Source organism: Cibotium barometz, chromosome 14 (genome assembly GCF_041138505.1).
Source record: "Cibotium barometz isolate CiBa-2024 chromosome 14, ASM4113850v1, whole genome shotgun sequence".
NCBI lineage: Eukaryota > Viridiplantae > Streptophyta > Polypodiopsida > Cyatheales > Cibotiaceae > Cibotium > Cibotium barometz.
In genome coordinates, this window is record NC_141059.1 from 53,195,431 (window position 1) to 53,216,557 (window position 21,127).

The 21,127-nt window shown below is 37.8% G+C and overlaps 1 protein-coding gene and 1 long non-coding RNA gene across 3 annotated transcripts in view; one reads left to right on the forward strand and one right to left on the reverse strand.

The window, feature by feature from the left end:
• Window positions 1-21,127, forward strand: part of LOC147632182 (uncharacterized) — a 244,820-nt gene that overhangs the window by 214,339 nt on the left and 9,354 nt on the right. The gene's annotated exons all lie outside the window — the stretch shown is intronic.
• LOC147632185 (multicopper oxidase LPR1 homolog 4-like) lies at window positions 13,140-17,655 on the reverse strand. 2 transcript variants are annotated; one of them, XM_086808822.1, is made up of 3 exons: window positions 17,546-17,655; window positions 15,811-15,897; window positions 13,140-15,349 (listed from the first exon to the last, which is right to left on the reverse strand). In XM_086808822.1, exons 1-3 carry the CDS (start codon window positions 17,630-17,632, stop codon window positions 13,805-13,807), a joined length of 1,719 nt encoding a protein of 572 aa, XP_086664948.1. In that variant the 5' UTR covers window positions 17,633-17,655; the 3' UTR covers window positions 13,140-13,804. The 2 variants fall into 2 exon arrangements, with proteins under 2 accessions (XP_086664948.1, XP_086664949.1); XM_086808823.1 differs by lacking the exon at window positions 15,811-15,897 and having other exon boundaries at window positions 13,141-15,349.

The window sequence follows — 21,127 nt, forward strand, 5'->3', positions numbered from 1 at the left end:
TTTTTGTGCTTCTGAGGTTGCAAAGTTGGCTTGTCAATCTCATAGTCTTTTTGTAACATGAATTGTGGAAGTGTGGCGGTATCCATACAATCATTAAGTTTAGTGATGGATTCTTTATGAGAGGCCTACACACGTCGTCAAAAGAGATGCAAAATCTTCGAGAAACAAAAAAAAATTAAGGAGATATTTAATGCAAAATCGTGTTAGTTAGACAAAAGATTATCTTATTCTTTTTTGAACTGACAGTTCAGTGGTCCTTACTGACGTTCTGAGCCACGTTTCCATATTTTATTATTTTTGAGATCTTTTAGGAGAGAAATAAATCAAAAAATAGTGAATTTCTTACAGGGCCCCAAAATGAGCTCTCTTTTTCCCTAATGCTGTATCTGTCACCCAAAGAGAGTACCTTTCTCCGACGCGTGATGCGGAATGCCTGCTGCTCTCCAACGCACGGATCTTCCATAACCAAAGCTCTGATACCAGTTTGAAGAGAGCGGGAGAGCGAGAGAGAGAGAACACACAGAGAACCAAAGAGCCAAAGAGCACACACACAAGATAAGGGGTTAATCCATAGTTGTTATGTGTGTTCCCCGGTACATGGCCGGACCCGCACAGCTAAGAGACAGCTATCTAACTAAGGCCCAGAGCCGTTACCCCAACATTCCTTGCATATATTGTATGCGGTCTAGAAAGAAAGGTAAGAATGGGAAGAAAAAGGCAGAGAAAGGTGTCCTACACATGATCAATTTGTTTGCTGTGGGGGCCAAATGGTACGAGTATATCCTAAGTGGGATCCTATTCTCGACATCCCCTTGACAAGTGTACACTTTCACTAGTGAGGATCATAGACAAATTGGTTTATGAATATGTGTGTTTTGCCTATAAAATGTCGCGAGCTTTTGATGCCCAAGAAACATGTAAAAGGGTGGATGAAGTATTATCTAGTATGGGTTTACATCATCGAGGCCAGGTAGAAAAAAATAAGGATGAAAAAAAGTCCAGAGCAAGTGGCAATGTACCATGCAAGCCTTGCTTTGGCAGCTCAAAAGCAAGGAAATTCCTCTCTACACCATGAAATGAAAATGGAGAACTACTAGTACAATAACCAGAGAAATATGAAGCATGGAAAAAGTTACATATGGTCGTTCTTGATCAAAGCAATGGAGGAAAGAGTAGAGTAGCAAAAGAAAATGTGTGGATTGCTCTTAATAAATTGGCAGTGCTTTTGTCCCTCAAACTAGAACACATGGCATCACTTTTCAAAATTATACGCAAAAATAAAAACAAAACTATGACTTACGATGAGATAATCTCCATAAGTTTAGTAACATGATTTCACTCAAAGTTAGCACCAAAAGAAATTTGGATAAGCTAGATTCATAATGAAAACTCTCATGAAAGCATCAAATCTCCTAATGAAATAAGTCCTAAAATTTGTGATTCCTAATTAGTGCAGTTGATATCTCTCCCTAGTATTACAGGGGCTGATGCCTCATTGATGCATAAACATGTTATCATTTTGGTGTAGCCCTAGTACTTTCAAAGCACATAGTAAAACAAAATGATTTCTTTCCAAATTCTGGAGGGACAAGGGGGCAACTGGAATGGTGGTTAATTGCACTCTGAGATGCTATATGTCGATAGCAATTTTCATTACGCTTGAGCATCTTGGTCAAGACACGGTGATGGGTATCTTGGCTCCCATGAATTTTGAGTCATTAGGTTGTGGTGTTCTCTCTTTTTCTTTTGGGTGGTGATTTGTCTTTTTCTGTCGTGGTAGCTCATGGAACTAGGATCCAGTGTTTTTAGGAGTGGTAGTACATGGTGAGGATCCAAACATGTGGAGCTCAAGAAGAAGTTAAGGGTAGGATTGATTAGGCATGAAGCATAATTATTCAGGTGAAGCGGGGGTGATTAAGAAAATCCAGGCGATGGGTCATACCATTGACCAATCTTGCACCCACCATGGTCCCCCCATCCAGAGATATACCTAGATGGTTGTCGATGAACGAAGCTTTGTGCACTGTGTGCACATATAGGAAAGAGCCCTGTGAGAATTAAAAGTGTTGTGTATGGGTGAGGGCCAAAGATGTGTGTTAAAATTAAAGCAATGTGATGAGCTATGGTGGATCAAATGCTAGAATCAACATCATTAACAAAGAGATTATTTATAGAGTTTAAATCCAAGCACCTAATCCCACTGATTTCTCCTTGATTCACTACACCTCTTTTGCTTGATTCTCTCCACCTCTCCTAGAATATCTCCACACCTCCTAAATCTCCTCATGCTACCCTTTATTCTCTCCCAGTAGATTCTTCTCACCTTTTCACCTCGCCACCTCTCCCAAAATACACCTCCTAAATCTCCTCATGCTACCCTTTATTCTCTCCTAGTAGATTCTTCTCACCTTTTCACAGGTTCTCACATTTACAAATTCTTTTTACAGCCTGTAGCCAAGGGCTTGTTCCTGCACACACCCTATTCACTTGTATATTTCAACACCTCCCCTCAAGTGAATACTCCTAGCACACCTGGACCCCATACCAAGTTTCCCTCTTACTTGATAGTCCGCGACCAGTGCCTCAAGTCCCTAAACTCATAGTCCTTGACACTCTCTCTCTCTCTTTATGTGTCCAAGGCTACTATAAGTGCCTCAAGTCCCTAAACTCATAGTCCTTGACACTCTCTCTCTCTCTTTATGTGTCCAAGGCTACTATAAGTGCCCGTGACCTTGACTAAAGTGCTCACACATACATCTACCACATGGCCTACATCATTGGTGGCTCAGAGGTGGTTTTACTTTGTTGGGGCAGGTTACATTGGGTTGTAGGGTTTCTCTCTCTCTCTCTCTCTCTCTCTCTCTCTCTCTCTCTCTCTCTCTGAGAAAAGATGATCTGACTCCACTTCTTTAGGAGCCTCCATGAAGTTTGCCAATGTCGTTCCTTCTCCACTGGGTTTGCTGTAGCAGTCTCTTGCCATGTGTCCTGGCTTTCCACAGTTGTGGCAAGTGAAGGTCCTTCCTCCTACTCTGCCTCTTCCTCATCCTCGTCCTCATCGAGAGAATCCTCCTCGGGTGAAGAATGCTTTTTCTTCTCTTGTTGTTGAGTCGAGCCATTTCTTCTCTTTGCCTCTGCTCTCTTGCTCTAGTAGAGCTCCTTCTATCTCGTGTAGCTTCAATTTAGGTACATTCTTTAGTGTTGCTACAATGTTTTCATATTCACATTTGTCCACACTCTTCAGAAGCAGTTCTAGTGCCTCATCATCTTCTACCTTTTTGCCAATAGCTGCCAATTGTTGCTTAATGCTTTTATATCCGTTCAAGTGTGTGATTAAAGGTTCTCTTTCCTTCATATCCAATTTGTAGAATTGCATGAACAGATTTATCTTTGAATTTTTAGCTTGTGTGCCAAACAATTTATTGAGTTCATCCCATGCATCTTTTGCCCATTGTATCCTTGTGATGTGATGAATGATTTCATCATTTAAACTGAGTGCGATAAGTCCCAATGCTTTTTCATTCCTTCTCTTCCACTCATTTTTTCCTCTCACCTTTAGGTATTCATCTCTTCCCTCAACTAGTCCCCCACAGATTTTTCCTCATGAGCAGATACATGGTTTTTGTCTGCCATGTGTAAAACTGCTCCCCATTAAATTTGGCTATCTCTTGTTATGTACTCATGATTATGTGAAGGGCGTCTTACCTCTCTTGATCCAATTTCAAGATTCAAGGGCAGTGTCTACCCTTTTACAACTCAATCTGGTGTTTAGGAGATCATTACAATAGATTTATCAGCATAAAAAAATTACATTAAATTAAAACCAATTTGTACGGAATGGTTGTAGTATCAAACCATCTCTGAATTTCAATCTAAGGTTATAGGGATCTGTATCAGATAACTAATGGTTAATTTAAACCCTCAATTGCACCAAAAAATAGTGATTAGCATTGATTAATCACTAATTAGCAAATTAATCCTCTATTTTGTGTGCAAAAAACAGAGTATGCGGGGAACCCAGATCTGAGGCCTTAGAGTTCAAATGAGCTCAAATCCTTTCAAGGCCATCAATTGCAATTAGTCTAGTAGAGGATTAAGCCAAGAAACACAAGATTTGATCAAACATTGAATGCTTAATCTCTGTCTTACCAAAGTCACTGCTGTAGATTTGATGAAGAGCTTGGATCTCACTGTAGACTTGATCAAATCAAATTCTGACTTCACCATCTTGTAGAGCACCCTTGAAAAGCCCTGGGGCTAAGAGGAATTAGACCCATTGCAAACTAGAGCAGACAAGATCTTCATTTTCTTCAAAAAAACAAGCACTTGAAAAGCGATTATCTCCTGATTGTGCTGGCGGTTTGCTGCACTGATTCGTTTGGCTAGAGCACCAATGAAGTAGCTATGTTGGGCTAGAAGCATTTCCCCTAATGTTTCTCTTGGAGGGAGATCAATCCCCTCCACTGGCTGGGGGTACAGAGGGCTAGTTGAAAATAATTTTAAAAATGATTATTTCTTAATTATCTACTAATCCTAATTAGTTAGATAATGGGCTCATAAACTTGATGGATTCTAGGCTAGGCTCTGATACCATGTTAAAATTATAGCAATGTGATGAGCTATGGTGGATCAAATGCTAGAATCAACATCATTACAAAGAGATTAGATGATAATTAAGATGTGATTAGTGAGCAATTAACTGATAGCTTAGTGTAGGCATGGAAAATCAAAAACCAGCAAGTTCTCATTAGGCCAATGCCTCAATTTATAGAGTTTACATCCAAGCATCTAATCCCACTGATTTCTCCTTGATTCACTCCACCTCTTTTGCTTGATTCTCTCCACATCTCCCAGAATATCTCCACACCTCCTAAATCTCCTCATGCTACCCTTTATTCTCTCCCAGTAGATTCCATGGGGTGTGGTCATAGGGGAGACTTCCGGTGGTGAGGATGGGGCGTAAGGGGGAAGGGAAGTCGGGGGTGAGGGTGTGTGTATGATTTTCTCTCAGGGAAAAAAGACGATTGTGGCCGTTTTTCTGTTGATTTCCATGGTGGTCATTTCTTCTCACCAATTGATCTGGCAGTGAGTGGCATCAATCCATTGTTTTCAAATGATTATCCACAACCTTGGAGTGCTCCTACATCTATAACACGAAATATACACTCCCACTGGTTAATTCCTATATAAATTTTAGGAATGAAATACCCAACATTTCATGTGATATTTAAATATAAGTGATTTCTTTTGTTATTGTGGGTTTTCCAAGAGTTTTTCACACCTCCAAGAATATGAGATTGGTGTGGACCATAAGATGGGCTTTCCACCATTGTAGACCATTCACAGTCATGAGTCCAATCCATATTCTTACCAGTTCAGGGAAAGTGGAAGACTTACCAGTTATTGTTGGGGGTGAGAGAGTACCCTTTTGAGGAAGCAATTGGTGGGGACACAGGATCAGATTTGATGCAGTCCCCATCCCAGAGGATCATCATTATCGTGCCATGGGGAAGCTTGAGGGTAGCTATGTTGTTAGCAGAGTTGATTGTACTTGTAGCATTCTAGACCCAGCTTCCTCCAAAGACGACTGCTTCTTTTGTCTCACCTATGGGAACCACATGAAACTTACAAGACAATGGGTTAGAGACACTATGTAGAAGTTGTGTAAAAGACCCAAGGCTTTGTACGCGTTGTCCACCAAGAAATTAAATTTTGGCATGGGAAGTTTTACGTGGTGGTTCAAAGAGACCCATATTTCCCATGGCAAAAGATTGTGGCTAGTTGTGGGAGATAGAAAGGAACATTTTCGTTGCATGTTTCTTCCAAAGGGAAAATCTATACAGACCCTAAGGGTGGTTGTTTCAGGTTGTGGAGCTACACTTACACTCAAGGTGTTAAGAGAGGCAATGGCATTATAGGGTTCATGAAGGGTTTGGACATTTGGGAACATGCATTGCGTGCCGAGTTTGCAATTGGGGGGGTGTCAAGTGTAGCAACAATTTTCAGCCAGTCAACTTCATCACTATTGACACAGAAGTGAGCATGCTGGCACCTACATATCATCAAGGACTTTATGACAAGCATCGCAAACAAAGAGCTCGTTGCTCCTGTGGCAATGGGGTCATAGAGTCTTAAGCAAAGGGACCTTTAGCCATGTGATGTGAGTGCTAAATTGACTTTTAGCGTTTGAGACCCTTTGTGCGGAGGTATACATGATGTATGTCCTAGTCTTGGATCAGTTATGTTTGTCGTTTGAAGGGTCTACCCAAGATGCTATCATATGCGACATTACGAAAGTCCATGACTACAAATGTGAGGTGGAATGCCATGTCATAGACTTTTTACCTTGAGGTCATGCACTAGGCCCAGGGGTTTAGAAGATTTCCCATCCGCAGCAGCTTGATCACCAATGTGGTGGGATCAAGGTGTGTTTGGCCCTGGTTTTCCCAGCATGTTCTTGTGAGAGGATGCTTACGCTAACACCTCCATCCAAGATGCATTTAACCACATGTACTTTATAGGAAATGGGCAAGGCTGTGTTGGTGTCATCACCTTCAAAGTAGTGGCCCAGCGCATTTACGTGAATTGTTGGTGCGCCTTTGGGTTGTGGGTTGTGGTGATGGAGTAAGTCTGGATGATGGGGCTTAGATTCATCCGACGAGTCTGAGTTACCTCCCTCCTCTGTAGAAGATTGTAGTTTGTGTTCCATCCAATCCCGAAGGTCATTCCATAAATTTCAAACCTTTAAACAAGGTTCCAATGGGCATTTGTGTTGAGAGGTAGCAATTGCGGTTGTGTAATGCTACATTGCTTGAATTTCTTACCCTGGTACTCTGCTGGAGTCTGGAGAACTAAGAATTGATGATTATTCCCCTGATGCTCAATTGCTGCATAGATCTGCCCTTTCTCTTCCTCCACTTCCTCAGCTATGGTGACTGCTCTGGCTGCTGCAGTCTGAGGTGGAACTCTCTCTCTTTGGTTATTCTAATTCTCGGAGGGAGTTCGGAGACTGCTTTGCATGGAGGCTGCAGGCTGAGCTGGCACTCTTCTAGGGTTACCCTGATTTTGGCGCTAGACTGATATGAAGGAGTCTGTCTCCGAACTCTGGGACCCTGGCTTCCTTAGCCCACAGAAGGAGATGGGCAATCCTTGAGCTAGTGCTCAAGTCTCTGACATCCGAAGCATCTGTTCTCGCTTCGAAGGTCTTCCCTTTGCATTCTGGAGAGAGCTGGAGTTCTTAAGAATATACTTCGAGGGAAAGGTCTTCATTTCTGAAGCTTCCCGTCTCCACATTCTGGTTAGGACCTTGGTGTCTCTTTTGGAGGCAGAAAGTTGGAAGAACTTCCCGGTGTCTGAAATCTCTTGAAGGATGAGGGAGCTGGCTTTGGTGGGACTTTTACAATGAAGGCTTTGGCAAAGTCCTTCGCCATTCTCACAGCTTCTGCCATGGACACTGGCTTGGCAAGGTTCGTTCATTCCCCGAATGAACCTCGCCATGAGTTGCTATTCATCTAGAGGTGGTGAATATTTGAGTAGAAGAGCAAAGGCCTGGTGATATTCCTTGATGATGGTTTTGCTCCCCTGCTTTAGCTCTAAGAATTTGTTCATTTTGGTTTCCAAAAATCCAGGGGGACAAAATCTCTTTTTCAAATAGGTTTTAAGGTCGGTCGAAGACTGATGAGTATTTCTGTCCACACGGTTGGTGTCATAGTGGCTCCTCCATGCCACCCTGGCTGTTTCCACTATTTTCAACCTGGCAAGAGCCATTTTGCTCCGCTTATTGTAGCCTGTGACATCGAAATATTCTTCCATGCCTTCCACCCATTTCTCCATAGCCTCGCCCAGGTTCTCCCCTTCTCCTTTGAAGGGTCCTGGGGCTGAGTCCTATGAAGAGCCTTGCGAACATCAGGGTCAAGCTCATCATTTAAGAGAGAGGGTCTGGTTGACGGCCACGGTTTCCTCGTCTCATGATTCTGTCAAAAATTATATATTATTCAAAAAAAATTGATATCGTCCACGAGATCCTAAGACTTAAGAGGTTCGGAAAACAATTTCTTAAACAAGACAATGATCTTGTTGGAGATCTATGACATATGTCTAATAATAAATTTTTCTTTAACAGTTCATCCATAAACAATCACTTATACAACTGGGAATTTTTCTCCAGAAAACATTTCTTTATTTATATAAAAGTTGCAATATGTACATAGAGCAACTCGGTTCTAGAACTCAAAATCTCCTCGGGAGATGCATAAGACGACGGTACTGGTGGGCCATAGCCATGCCTTGATACAAAAGTTCACTTACTAATGTGACAAGGGAGATGTATAAACATAAAAATCAAATTTTTCATGATTATAATGAGAATTAGTCAATTAATCTAGGATGATTAATCCTAGAATATGGTAGGAAGTCCTCTTTTCATAATATAAATAAAAATAATTTATGTGTTTATTTTTCAAAAATTTTACCATAGCTCCGCTCTGCTATTACTGATAATTCTCAATAAATTTGAAAGAATAAAGTTTAGTATTATTCATGTGATTAGAATAACCACTAATTGGATCATTATCCAATTATGGATTGATTCTTAATTTTACCACAAGTTAAATAGCATAAAAGTATTAAAAAGCCATTATTTTGGCCTCCAATTAGACAAGCATAGAAATTACTTTTAGATTAGAGACATGCTTTATGAGAAGCTTCATTCGAATTGAAAATAGGTCATAGGAATGACCATTCTTTAGGGGAGAGAGAGAAATGCTTAAAAATCATTATAAATTAAGCATAAATGGCTTTTGAATACTATTGAAGTTCTTCATTACAATACATTAAAGAACTTCAATAGTATTCAAAAGCCATTTAAATTAATGCTTCTCAAGCTTGAGAGGGGTTGAGAAGAGAAACATTTCGAGATTTAAGAAGAAGAAGACAATAATCCACACTTTACCTTCTAAATTACTTGATTATTTGATCACAGTAGAGGCCCCCAACCAATCAATTGGTTTGGTATGTTGTTGGAGTCTCCAAGGAAGATTGAAGAGAGAGAGAAACTCCAATCTCTTCAATTTTGTAGAGGGTTTTTAGAGGATAATAGAAAATAAGCTTAACTTAGAGTAATACCGGCATAGTTTAGTTGACAGATGAGAATACAAAGGAATGAGGGTCTATTTATAGGTGAGGGAGGCCACTAACTGAGTTCTAGAATTTTCCAACTTCAGTTTGGTTGAATTTGGAAAGTTTTGGGCCAGTTTGGCTCCTTTTTTGATTTGGTTTGATTTTAGGAGAAAGGAGAGAAAAAAATATCCTATTATTTTTGAGTTTAAAACTCATCCACACATGTGAAATAGGTGCCTCCTTGAAGGGCCCCCTTTTCCTTACCCATGTGTCAAAAATGAATGATTACTCCAAAATATCTCATTTTTTATTAATACTTCATAATTTTTAACTAATAAACCTAGTACTTAGTCAACTCTTCATCTTATGTGAAAGTTTACTCATTTTTGGGTATTTTCTTTTATTCTTTGGATTTATCTTGTCCCAACACTTGGATTAATCTTATTGGTCCATAGGAACCTTAATTGGACCATAATCAATTTTTAAAAAAAATCTTGACCCTTACGCTAAGGTCTTCTAAATCAAATTTTATTAATTCCAATTGCACCTTGGAAAATCTATTTGATTTTCTGTTTCAAGGAAACATTTTTTTGATATTTGTAGAATTTATTTATCCAAAAATATCCCAATATTGATTTACCACTCTCTAGAAATTTTTATCTCACTAGGCCAAACAAGGAAAAATAATATTTTCTTGCATTCAGAAACATAGAATGATTACAAGGGATTGAAGTAGAGGCTTAATCAATATTCAGCCTCTGAGGAGGAATCTTACATGGAAGGAGGAAAAGGTCCACAAAGATCCGTATAAATGAGATCTAAAAGAGCATGTGAATGTGTAGAGGTAGAGATATGAAAAGGTTGTCAATGATGCTTGCCAAGAGCACAATACTCATAGATGCCGATATGAGGATGAACTTTAAGATCCATACCTCTTATGAGATCACGACGATGGATATGAAGAAGCTTTGTAAAATCCAAATGGACAAATCGATAATGCCACAACTTGCAATCAAGATCTCCTGGAGAAATAACAACATTTGCAACATCATCATTCAAAGAGAGCTTAAACAGATTACCACATCGAGGAGCTATTGCGATAGTATGCCCATCCTTCTCAATTCAACACTTTGTATGATCAAAACCAACAAAAAGACCAAGATCAACAAGTTGGGCAACAAAAAGAAGATTTCTTTGAAGAGTTAGAACATGCAAAACTCCTCGTAATATTCTGGTAGAGGAAAGAGTGCCAAGATATAGATCACCAACACCTATGACTTGACAAGTAAGATCACCAACACCCATGACTTGACAAGTAGTGTCATCAGCAAGATACACTAATTTCTTAATTGGAAGAGCATGATAATTATGAATCCATTGAGATTGGTAAGTCATATTACTAGTAGCACCACAATCAGCAATAAAAAGAGAACCATACCGAACAAGAAGTACTCTTCCAGGAGATATATCATGAGGATGAACACAGTTTACCTCTTGATGAGTATGTTCATCACTACTTGTATGTTGAGCAGCATATGCATGATTGCGATCGTGATCATATCGCCTTTTGAAACAACGATGAGATGGATGATCTGTACAACCACAATAGTCATAAGGAGTATGATTTTTGAAGGAATTCAAACGAGGTTGCTTGGTGGTAATGCCATGTTCCTCATCATATTGACGTGCCCAATGACCATTCTTATCACAATAGGAACAATGTTTATTGGGATAGGAAAGTCGACAAGAATTGCCACCTTGATAAGAGTGACCACCACAAGTAAAACGCAAAAAGGAACACTTACGAGCAATACAAGCCATTTCAGAATCTACAGCTTCTTCTGTAATCAAAATAGTGTCAGAATTCTCTGTACAACGTTCATGTCGTTGAGAATATTCAACGAGAGAAATGCAAGCAGTGTCAAAATCAATGCCATCCTTGTTAGATAGAATAATGACAATATTATCATATGAAGGATCCTTGATCGTATGAAGAAGATGTGTAACCAACTGATTTTATGCAATAGGAGCACCAGCCAGTAAGTTGATTGATGATGTCTTTGAAGGATTCAATATACGAAGTCATAGTACTGATTTTTTATTGTAAATTGTTCAGGAGATTACGAAGATAAAGCATTTCTATAACAGATTTCTTCTCAAAAGTAGTAAGAAGATACTACCATATATCATTAGAAGTAGGAAGATTGAATACATCCAGCATAAGAGAATCATGAAGAGCAGATAAGATATACGGACAAGCAGCTTTATCACGACAGATCCAATTCAAAGTAATCAGTTTGCCATTGCTCAAATGTAGGACCAACAGTAATAAGAGCGTTATCATGTTCTACATCGATAAGTTGAGACAGATAGACAAGATTGCCCAAAACAATATTAGAAAGAACGTCACCTTCAAGTATCAACATTATCTTGACCTTCCATCCGAGAAATCCTTGGCCTTGAAACAGGGGAACAGATCGTTGACCAGATTGAAATCCCCATTAACGAGAATAGAAGCTGTCATCTCGGATTGCAAGAATGTGTATAGAATGAGATCACAGAATTTGTAGACCATGAAACGAGAATATAAACAAGGAGGACTCTGAAAGTTATATGAGATACGTGCACGCAAAAAGAGTGGCAATGACCTCGTCAAATATAGAACATGATTTACGAGTTACGAAAAGCAAGTGGCATGAAAATTAGTACCCAAAAATAAATGAAACGTGATATGCAATAAGAGAGGAACTCTAAAAATAGTCGGAGCACTGCTGTTTTGAGATGTGGACAAGCCCAAAAATTGGTTATTTTTAGATTAAAACATGAAAAGCGTGTAGCACATGAAAAATGAGCAAAAGTCTGTTGCATGAAAAACACCATAACTTTCAACTCTGAACTCCGATGAAGCTGAGCAAATACTCAAAATTTACTGCACGAGTTGCACGTTGCCTATTTTTGTATTTTAAGTGTTGTTAATCTAAAATGACATAACTTTTGATAGGAATATCAGATTGACAAACCAATTGACTCTATAGAAATATTGTGACACCGTGCACATATATACCAAAAACTTTCTATAATACAATTCTAATTAGGATAAGATAGGCTTGTCTAGATCGACCATCCAAGGACTTGCATAAACTTTTTAACAATGATTAATCACTGAAATTCTACAAAACATGAATAAGAGATTGAATGACACATAGAACATGCACATGAATGGAATTAACACAATTCGTACTTCCTTTCTCTTCTCTTCATGTGAATGTGATAAGAGGAGATGTGAATGAGTAGCTTGTTTCCTAATGTTAAGCCTAGAGGGAGATCAAACCCCTCCACTAGATGGGGGTGCAGAGAGCTTGTTGAAAAAGACTAAAAAAGTGATTATTTCTTAATCCTAATTAATAGGATGATTAGCAAGATAATAAGCTCATAAATTGGATGGATCCTAAGCTAGGCTCTGATACCATGTTAAAATGCAAGCAAAGTGATGAGCTATGGTAGATCAAATGCAAGAATCAACATCATTAGCAAAGTGATTAAACAATGATTAAGATAAGATTAGTGAGTAATTAACTGATAGCTTAATGTAGACATGGATACTCAAAAACTAGCAAATATTCATTAGGCCAATGCCTCAATTTATAGAGTTTACATCCACAAGATGCCAAGCATCTAATCCCACTGATCTCTCCTTGATTCACTCCACCTCTTTTGCTTGATTCTCTCCACCTCTTCACTTTTCCCAGAATATCTCCACACATCCTAGAACTTCTCATGCTACCCTTTATTCTCTCCCAGTAGATTCCACTCACCTTTTCACTGCTACCCACTCATTTATAGACTCTCTTTTGCAGCCTCTTGCTATAAGGGCTTGTTCCCGCACACACGCATTCACTTGTATATTTCAACAGGAATATCAAGTTAAAACTTTTAAAACTTTGCATTCTTACCAAAGTTGAGTGTGAGAGAAAACAATGAGCCAAGGTTTAGTTTCTTAGTTTTTGAAGTTTTTGGCCCTTGAACTCATAATATTATACATATCCCTATGCTGTATAGTCTCTTAAATTTGAAAGTTCTAGTACTCAAGTTTTCAAGTATAAACAAGATTTAAAATATTCCAAAATCTTGAATTTTTCCCAAAATTCTAAAATTGGTCTTCAAAGGGAAAAGTGCCAAATTTGTGAAATTTTCCCAAAATTCCTAAATTGATTTTGTACTCCTTGTCCTTGGGCTACAACTCCCACGAAGAACTCGTGTACCTTTGTGTAACCCACATTCTTCTTAACGGCTACAAAAACCTTTCTCATATGAATATAATCAACCTCACAACAACCATACATAGACATACGTGAGTGCTTCAAGGTTTTTGTCCTCTTCTCATATGCATTAAAAACATAATGGACCATCTCTTTTGCAAGGATCTTACCTTCTATCAATACTGAAGATAAATCAACACCAAATAATAGCTAATTTTTTATATCATCACTTACAAAAATATAAGCTAGGCTAACAAAAACACTTAAGAATTTTTACCTTTGCCACCAAGAGACAACTCTTCATCCACATTGGCTACATTATCTTCTAGAGTTGTTTTAGCATCAATATCAACTACAAGATGGTAAATTAGAGAACAGTAAATTAGAGCCTTAAAAGAAGCTTATTAATGCAACGGATTCACCAAACTCAGCTACAAATTTGACATACCATCATCATCTCCCTTTAGTACTAAGTGCTTGAAATATGGATCCACAAGGCTAAGGTCTACTCCTTTGTTTGCTTTGTATTCGTGGAGCCTAAATGGTCTCATCATGGAGTGGTCCTCATGCTGAACAACATGGCAATGATAGACATAGTTAGGGCCAATCGTTGGATCGAAAGAAAAGGGGTTCCCTTCTCTTGTTGTGAAACGAAGAAGAACCCGTAGCATGGTTCCATCCCAAACAATCACATTATCTTTCCAACCTTGTTGGTACATCTGTGGGTCCTCTGGATGCTCAGTGAAGCATGTGCCATTCTTTGGATAAGGTATCCTAATGGAGCAAGTGCCTTGATTATAGTCATCCACTAGAATGCTTTGTTGATTAATGACTTGATATTGAATGAGGTGGATATGAAATGGGTGCGGTGCATTGCTAAGGTTGATGATCTCCCATATCTCTGTGGTACCAACTATAGGAATCTCAGTCACGGGGTCATTCCAAGTGAAGTTATTCATAGTATATTGATAAGTATGTCCCTCACTATGATAGTGAGGGTCCATGGTAATGGTTCTCACCAATGGTGTAGGAGTGAGGTCCGTAAGGAATTGGTTTTGAATGAGGCCACCACCTGTTAGTGAAGGCAGAATAGATGGAAGATTTTGCATGAAGGTTGGGTCATGAATTATTCCCTCTTCAATGCCGCCTTCTTGGACAACCACAAACTTCATTATAACACTTGTTTGGGGGCTGGTGTAAGCAGGAAATCTGCGGTTAGGCTCTACAGGCAAGTTGTTGAGTAGAATCTCCTCTCCATAAGCAAGCTTTGAGAAGTCTACTAAAACATCAGCTCTTTCTGCAGTAGAGATCAGAAGGGTTGTGAGATTAAGTGGCTCTGAGAGCAGCCCACCATCGGTACCAATTTGGGTAATGGTGAGGTTATTGCTGAACTGCAAGGCGACAAAGCGGGCATTGCAAGCATTGAGCAATCGAAACCTATAAGGTCTTGGGTATACTGGCGCATAAGGCCACACCTTACCATTCACAAGCCATGTGTCATACCATTCTGGGCACCAATTAACTGGAAGAGAAATGCCTGCCCCCGGTAGATTAATGGAACCATTAGCATAGAAACGCCAATCTTTAAATACAAGCGGAAATCCATGAGTTGGGATCACTGCGTCCTCTTCATCGGAAGTCAAAAAGTAGAGGCCAGACAATCCGGCTAAAACATTTAGCCTTGTCATTCCAAAAGTGTGATCATGGTACCACAGGTTTGCTGGTGTTTGGGTGTTTGGGTACACATAGTCTCGTGTGACAAAGGCCGGACCGGTCTCATTCATCGGTGTGAACCAAGCATCTGGGTTGCCATCATAAATGCTTGGTGCTTCCATCCCGTGAATGTGTACCACGATGGGAACCCCTCCCCTGCTTGGGTTGGCCCATGGAACAGTGTCACTTCCCCTTGGAAACATATGATGCTCATCTGGAATATGGTTCTCCCACCGAATGTGTGTTGGAACATAGCGCCTTGCCTACAAACAAACCACACAAAGCACCATCACATCCTTTGAAGATTTCACATGCAAGGTGTGTGTGTGTGTGTGTGTGTGTGTGTGAGAGAGAGAAAGAGAGACTACTAGCCTTGCTACTTGATACCCCTAGACAATGACCTCACATTATGAAAGAATGAGTAAATTTGACAAGGAGAATAGAGATACCCATGATTGATCTTGAGGTTTCCATACTATACATTGGGAAGGATGAGAATATCCTCTATTCTCACTATATGTATTCTTTTACACTACCCTTTACTATCCATTGGGAAGGAGGAGAATATCCTCTATTCTCACAAAATGAATTGTTTTACACTCTCTTTGAAGCTTCCACTATCCATACACACATTTTATGCTAACTGCATTGCATTTAGGTACATGAGACCACCATCATTTTTAAGACATCACAATACAAATGAGACCAATTTAGCTATCCTTACCATCAAAGTAGGCCCTAGAAATGCTGCCCTTTCTTGGCTTGAACCAAATGCATAAAGAGTTGTATCAGGTAAATCTCGATGTAGCTTCTGTAGTAAATGTTGTATCAAAGTAATCATGACATAACATTGTTGACATATATCAACTCTAAAACCATGTTTCTTCAAAATATAATGCACATAGAAAAGGAAAAGTTCATGGATGGTTATAAGTAATTGAGACTTAACCAAAAAAAGAAAACTCTATGTAAACAAGAAATTAGTAAGCAAAATAGACAATGGAAACTAAAAATGTAGCTTTTAAGGTAAGGTGTGATAGCTTGTGTAATAGTGTTTTCCCTTTTCAAATCCTACATATCAAATTTATACGAACATATTATATTTCTACTATGCTACTTAATTTTTGAAGTGCTCTTTATTCATAAATCTAAACAGGAAGAATCTATACTAAAGTCAAACATATTTGCAAAGGGGATAAAATCAACTCCTTGGACTATTTTATGCAAGGTCTACCTTCTAAAATCCTAGGCTTACCTCAATGAAGCATCTTTTTCAGCATTATTTAGTTCATGCAAAGTAATACTTTGATGCATACTTACAAATAAGGCACATTAAATGGAGGGAGAGAGACATGGATGTAAGCTTTCTTCAAGGAAATGCAGTAAGATGAAAACGGCGGGCGGAGAATGTTGCAATTCATTTAAATTAATTGAAAAAAAGGAAGAAAACTTTATGTATCTTCATGTATAGAGGTCAACCAAAACACCTTTCTCAAAAAACGTAACAATTTGCAAAGAGCACAAAATTTTCACTTATTCTTTTTTTTTTTCCACTAGAAAAACATTAATGTGATGCATCGTAACATTAAGACATTTATTTGGAAGGGCCATTTAAAAAAAGAAAACTAGATTCAACAAAAGTTCTTCAGACAAAATTTTGATCTCATTTGTAAAGTTGTAGATGAGAAAAGGAGAAGCAAGTCCAACTTCCCCCCCTCCTCATAGTCACCTATGTGAAATACACACTCGCTCCATCGCTTTTGCAATCACAAGGTATGATCTTTAAAGCTTTTTGATTGTTAAAAGGAGAAATAAACAACGTTTTTATGACTTGACATTATAGTATGACAATGGAGGTTGAAATTTTTCGAGTTTGAATATTTTGTGCATAATTATTATTTCTTCCAACCCCTAGGATGTTTTATTTAAATAAGTATAAATCTATAATTTTCACACTCTTTGCTAATTGATAGTATAGAATTTTTTTTTGGGTGATTTGACATATGATTGATCAGTAGAAATCTCGAATTATTCCAATTTCCTCTTTTCTAAAGGCCTTTTAGAAATTACAAAACATTGATGATATCTTATAAACCCCAAAAATATAGATCTTTCTCTTTCTCTCCACACACACACTCTTATCCTTAAAGCCACTAAATTCTCTCTCTCTCTCTCTATATATATATATACACACACACACACTCTCTCTCTTTCTATATATATATATATATATATATATATAATATCTCTCTATATATATAGTATCTCTTTCTCTCTCCTAATATATATATATATATTTTTTTTTCTCTCTCTATATATATATCTATACATACAGTATATATACTCTCTCTCTATATACATATAGTATATATATATATATACTCTCTCTCTCTCTTCTAAAATCTATGTCTAAAATGCACTAGTTGCGTAGCAGAAGTCCAGGTGTCGTGTGTGTGAACCTGAGTGATTTTGTAGGCGCCGATGGTGAGGGGCTGGCCATTGGAGACATCGATGGCGAGTGGGAAAGGGAGTGCATCAACAAACATCTCTAAGTAAGGGCTGGGGGCCTGGCAAATTGTCATATCTTTGTCCAAATCTCTTAGGACAATAAAATAATAGATCCCATAACTTTAAAAAATAGAGAAATGTCAGATTTCATGTCACAAATTGCTCTTTCATGTTAGATGTACCTTGTGGTCAGCACATGGAAGTTTGAAAACCAAATTTCATTTTTCTCCCTGTTTTTATGTTTAGCTTTTTACTTTCCCTCCTTTTTCATTTCTCTCCCTTTTTTTTAGCGAAATTCAATTTTGCCATATCTTCTACAACTCTAGTTCTTTCTTCACGAAATTTTACAGGTATGTTGTTCTCCACCATAGCTCTCTCCTCATAAAATTTCATCTCATTTGGACAAAACCTCTATAAGTTATGTACGTTTTCTCAAATGAACTTTCTCTTCTTTGCACCACAAATAGCTATTGTGATCTGAAGTGGCATCAAATTCTTATGAGTAATGAGATTCATATGTTTAGGGATTGTCTATGTTTTGTCTTGATATAAGATAGATTTGTTTATGTTTTGTCTTGATGTGTTGTTATTTATTTTCACAGGAGCAAGGTTGTGAGCAACAAGATTGTGCAAATCAAAGCAGTAAGTTGTTGTTTATTTTGTGTTGTTTTAATCTTTATTTGTTGCTAATCTTCTCTACACCACAGATAACTATCTTGATTTTAAGTGGCATAAAATAATCATGACTAATGATCATAGGTTTAGGGTTTGTTTATGTTTTGTCTTGATGTGTTTATGTTCATTTTCATAGGTTGTAAGCAACAAAGTTGTGTGAATCAAAGCAATAGGTTGTTGTTTATTTCTTGTTCTTTTAATGTTTATTTATTACTTACAATCTTAACATAGATATTTATTAATCATCAGTCTAACTTTGTTAATTTGGTGCCTTGTTTTTTATTGTAGATGTCTTCAAGGAGGAGGAATATCAGTAATATTCACAGAGTGGAGGTATTCAATAGGAGAGATGATGAAGGTAATTTGATCCCTAATCAATACAGTAAGTTAAATTGGATTTTAATGAGACCAAGTACTCGTGGGAGTTTCAAGGTCAATCTCAAAGATATAATAGACCCCAACAAACAATGGAAAGGTAGAATCATAGAGTTCAAGAGATGCACCAATGGTACGATATCAAAGGCTTTCATTCAGATGTTTATATGCACAAAGAGATTCGAGTGCATCATGACAACGTCAATGTGAGACATAAGCCTAACAGTAAGTTTATATCTCTGTGCTTTGTGTTCTTGTGCTTTAATAGAGTTTTAATACAAGCATGTTTGTTGCTTACAGCTTTATATCCATCAACTCTGCATGAATGGCAAAATGTAGAGTACTTAAGTGGAAAGCGAAATGTTTTACATGCAGAGATAGGTGCCTTGATCTATGCTAACAAGAGTGCAAAAGCGAATTGGCATCTCAGAATGTTTACTTTTATGATTCCACATATGTTATGGAGAGACATAGTTTGGAGTACATTCCACTAACACCGTTGTTTAGCCAAGAATGGTATAATCCTAGCTTAGACATGTCAGAAGCATGCAGGGTAAAGAAAAAAACTGATGTTCAAGCTCCCATAAAACCCTCCACATGCTCTAGAGATGTGCATCTAAGTTGGTTTGTTCCAGTTAGTTTGTTTGCACATTTGTTTTTGGATCCTATGAAGTAGTAAAGAAAACTAAGATTATGTATCAATGAAAGTGCCCATCTGAGGATTGGATCCTATGAAGTAGTAAAGAAAACTAAGATTATGTATCAATGAAAGTGCCCATCTGAGGATTGGATGACTCAGTTACTAGGTGAGTCATGGCATCTCAAGAGAACTCACCAATGATGATATCATTGAAGAGTGCAGAATCACTGTGTCAGATGTTACCTTTAGGTAAGATTACACTGCTGTTGATTGTTTATAGTTTTTATTCATAAGGACTTTATTACAAGACACCGATCGTTGATTGTTGTTGTTGTTTTTATGTTTTTATGTTTGTTGTTGATTGCTGATTATTGTTTTTATGTTTGTTTCTTATCTTGCTTTCAAGAACTGAATACGACGCTGTTGCCTAGCCTTGAATTTAAAAAATTCGAATTTTTGAAGTTTTACAGCAAGCAGATGTCGCCACTCGTGTTACTCGTGACTAAATGTACTATTGCAGATTTTTAAGTTGGCTTCTCGTGTCTTTAAATCATAGTATAAATTTGAGATTTTCATAAAATTACCATGGTAACATATTCCAAATTTTGAGTTACAATTTGGTAATTTTCTAGATCTTAAAGTTTCCAAAGATCTCTTTATTTAGTTCATACACGCTAGATGTATGAATTTCAAAAAATTAAAGCTATTTCTATCAATTATTGAGGGAACTTGGGAAAAAATAGCAAGATATTATAGTGATTTTTACTTGGTGAGCCTCAAGTCATAAATTTGAGCCTTGTTAAGCATGTGTCATGTAGACTTATAAAAAAACCCTAATAGTAATTTTTCTTAAAAGGTGAGTTATCATTTGGTAAATTTTTACTAATGCAAAGTTACCAAATGGTAATCATCAATCTAAATTAAATAACAATTTGTAACTTTATAGTCGTTTGGTTCTAGGGTGGTTACCAAATTTATACTGTGCTTTAAATTGTCTGAGTTCGGTGGCTACTCGTGACTCATGTCAGTACTCTCTGATATGAGGTGGTACTATGGGTCACAACAAGGAAGCTGGAGACTCAAGCTGAATTTTAACCATGGTTTTGTAATAGTTTATTTATTTACACGTGGCTTCAATTTTGCCACTTAGAAAATGACAGAAATCCTCTTTGATGTTATAATCAGGTCCAAAAAAAAAAGCAAAAATTTTTGGCTTTACCACATAATTAGTCTATTCCTATGGCTTGGTACTGTTCCAAGCCCACGCCTTCCTGGTGACCCAATGTAGAGTGCAAATGTACAATGATTTTGAAAAGGAAGCAATAACATATTTACACATGGCTTCAATTTTCATGTAGGTTATAAGATCAATGACCCGTGTTCTATATGATTGATTGATTGATTGAGACTTGAAACAGTAGTTAATTTTAAAAAGGACGCACGAACATATCTACACATGGCTTCAATTTTTGTGTAGGTTATGAGATCAATGTGGACCATGTTCTATATGATTGATGTTGCATGGCCTACACCTCAAATAACTAGGCCCTAGGAGCCACACTAGTTGTTTTATAATAGAATAATATGGGCCAATCTATGGGTCACACATTTTTTACATTCCATATTTTGCTTTAATGAGGATGTATTTTTTAGAATTTTTGCTTAGCTAGGTTATAAGATCAATGTGGACCATGTTCTATATGATTGATGTTGCATGGCCTACACCTCAAATAACTAGGCCCTAGGAGCCACACTAGCTGTATTATAGTAGAATAATATGGGCCAATCTATGGGTCACACCATTTTTACATTCCATATTTTGCTTTAATGAGGATGTATTTTT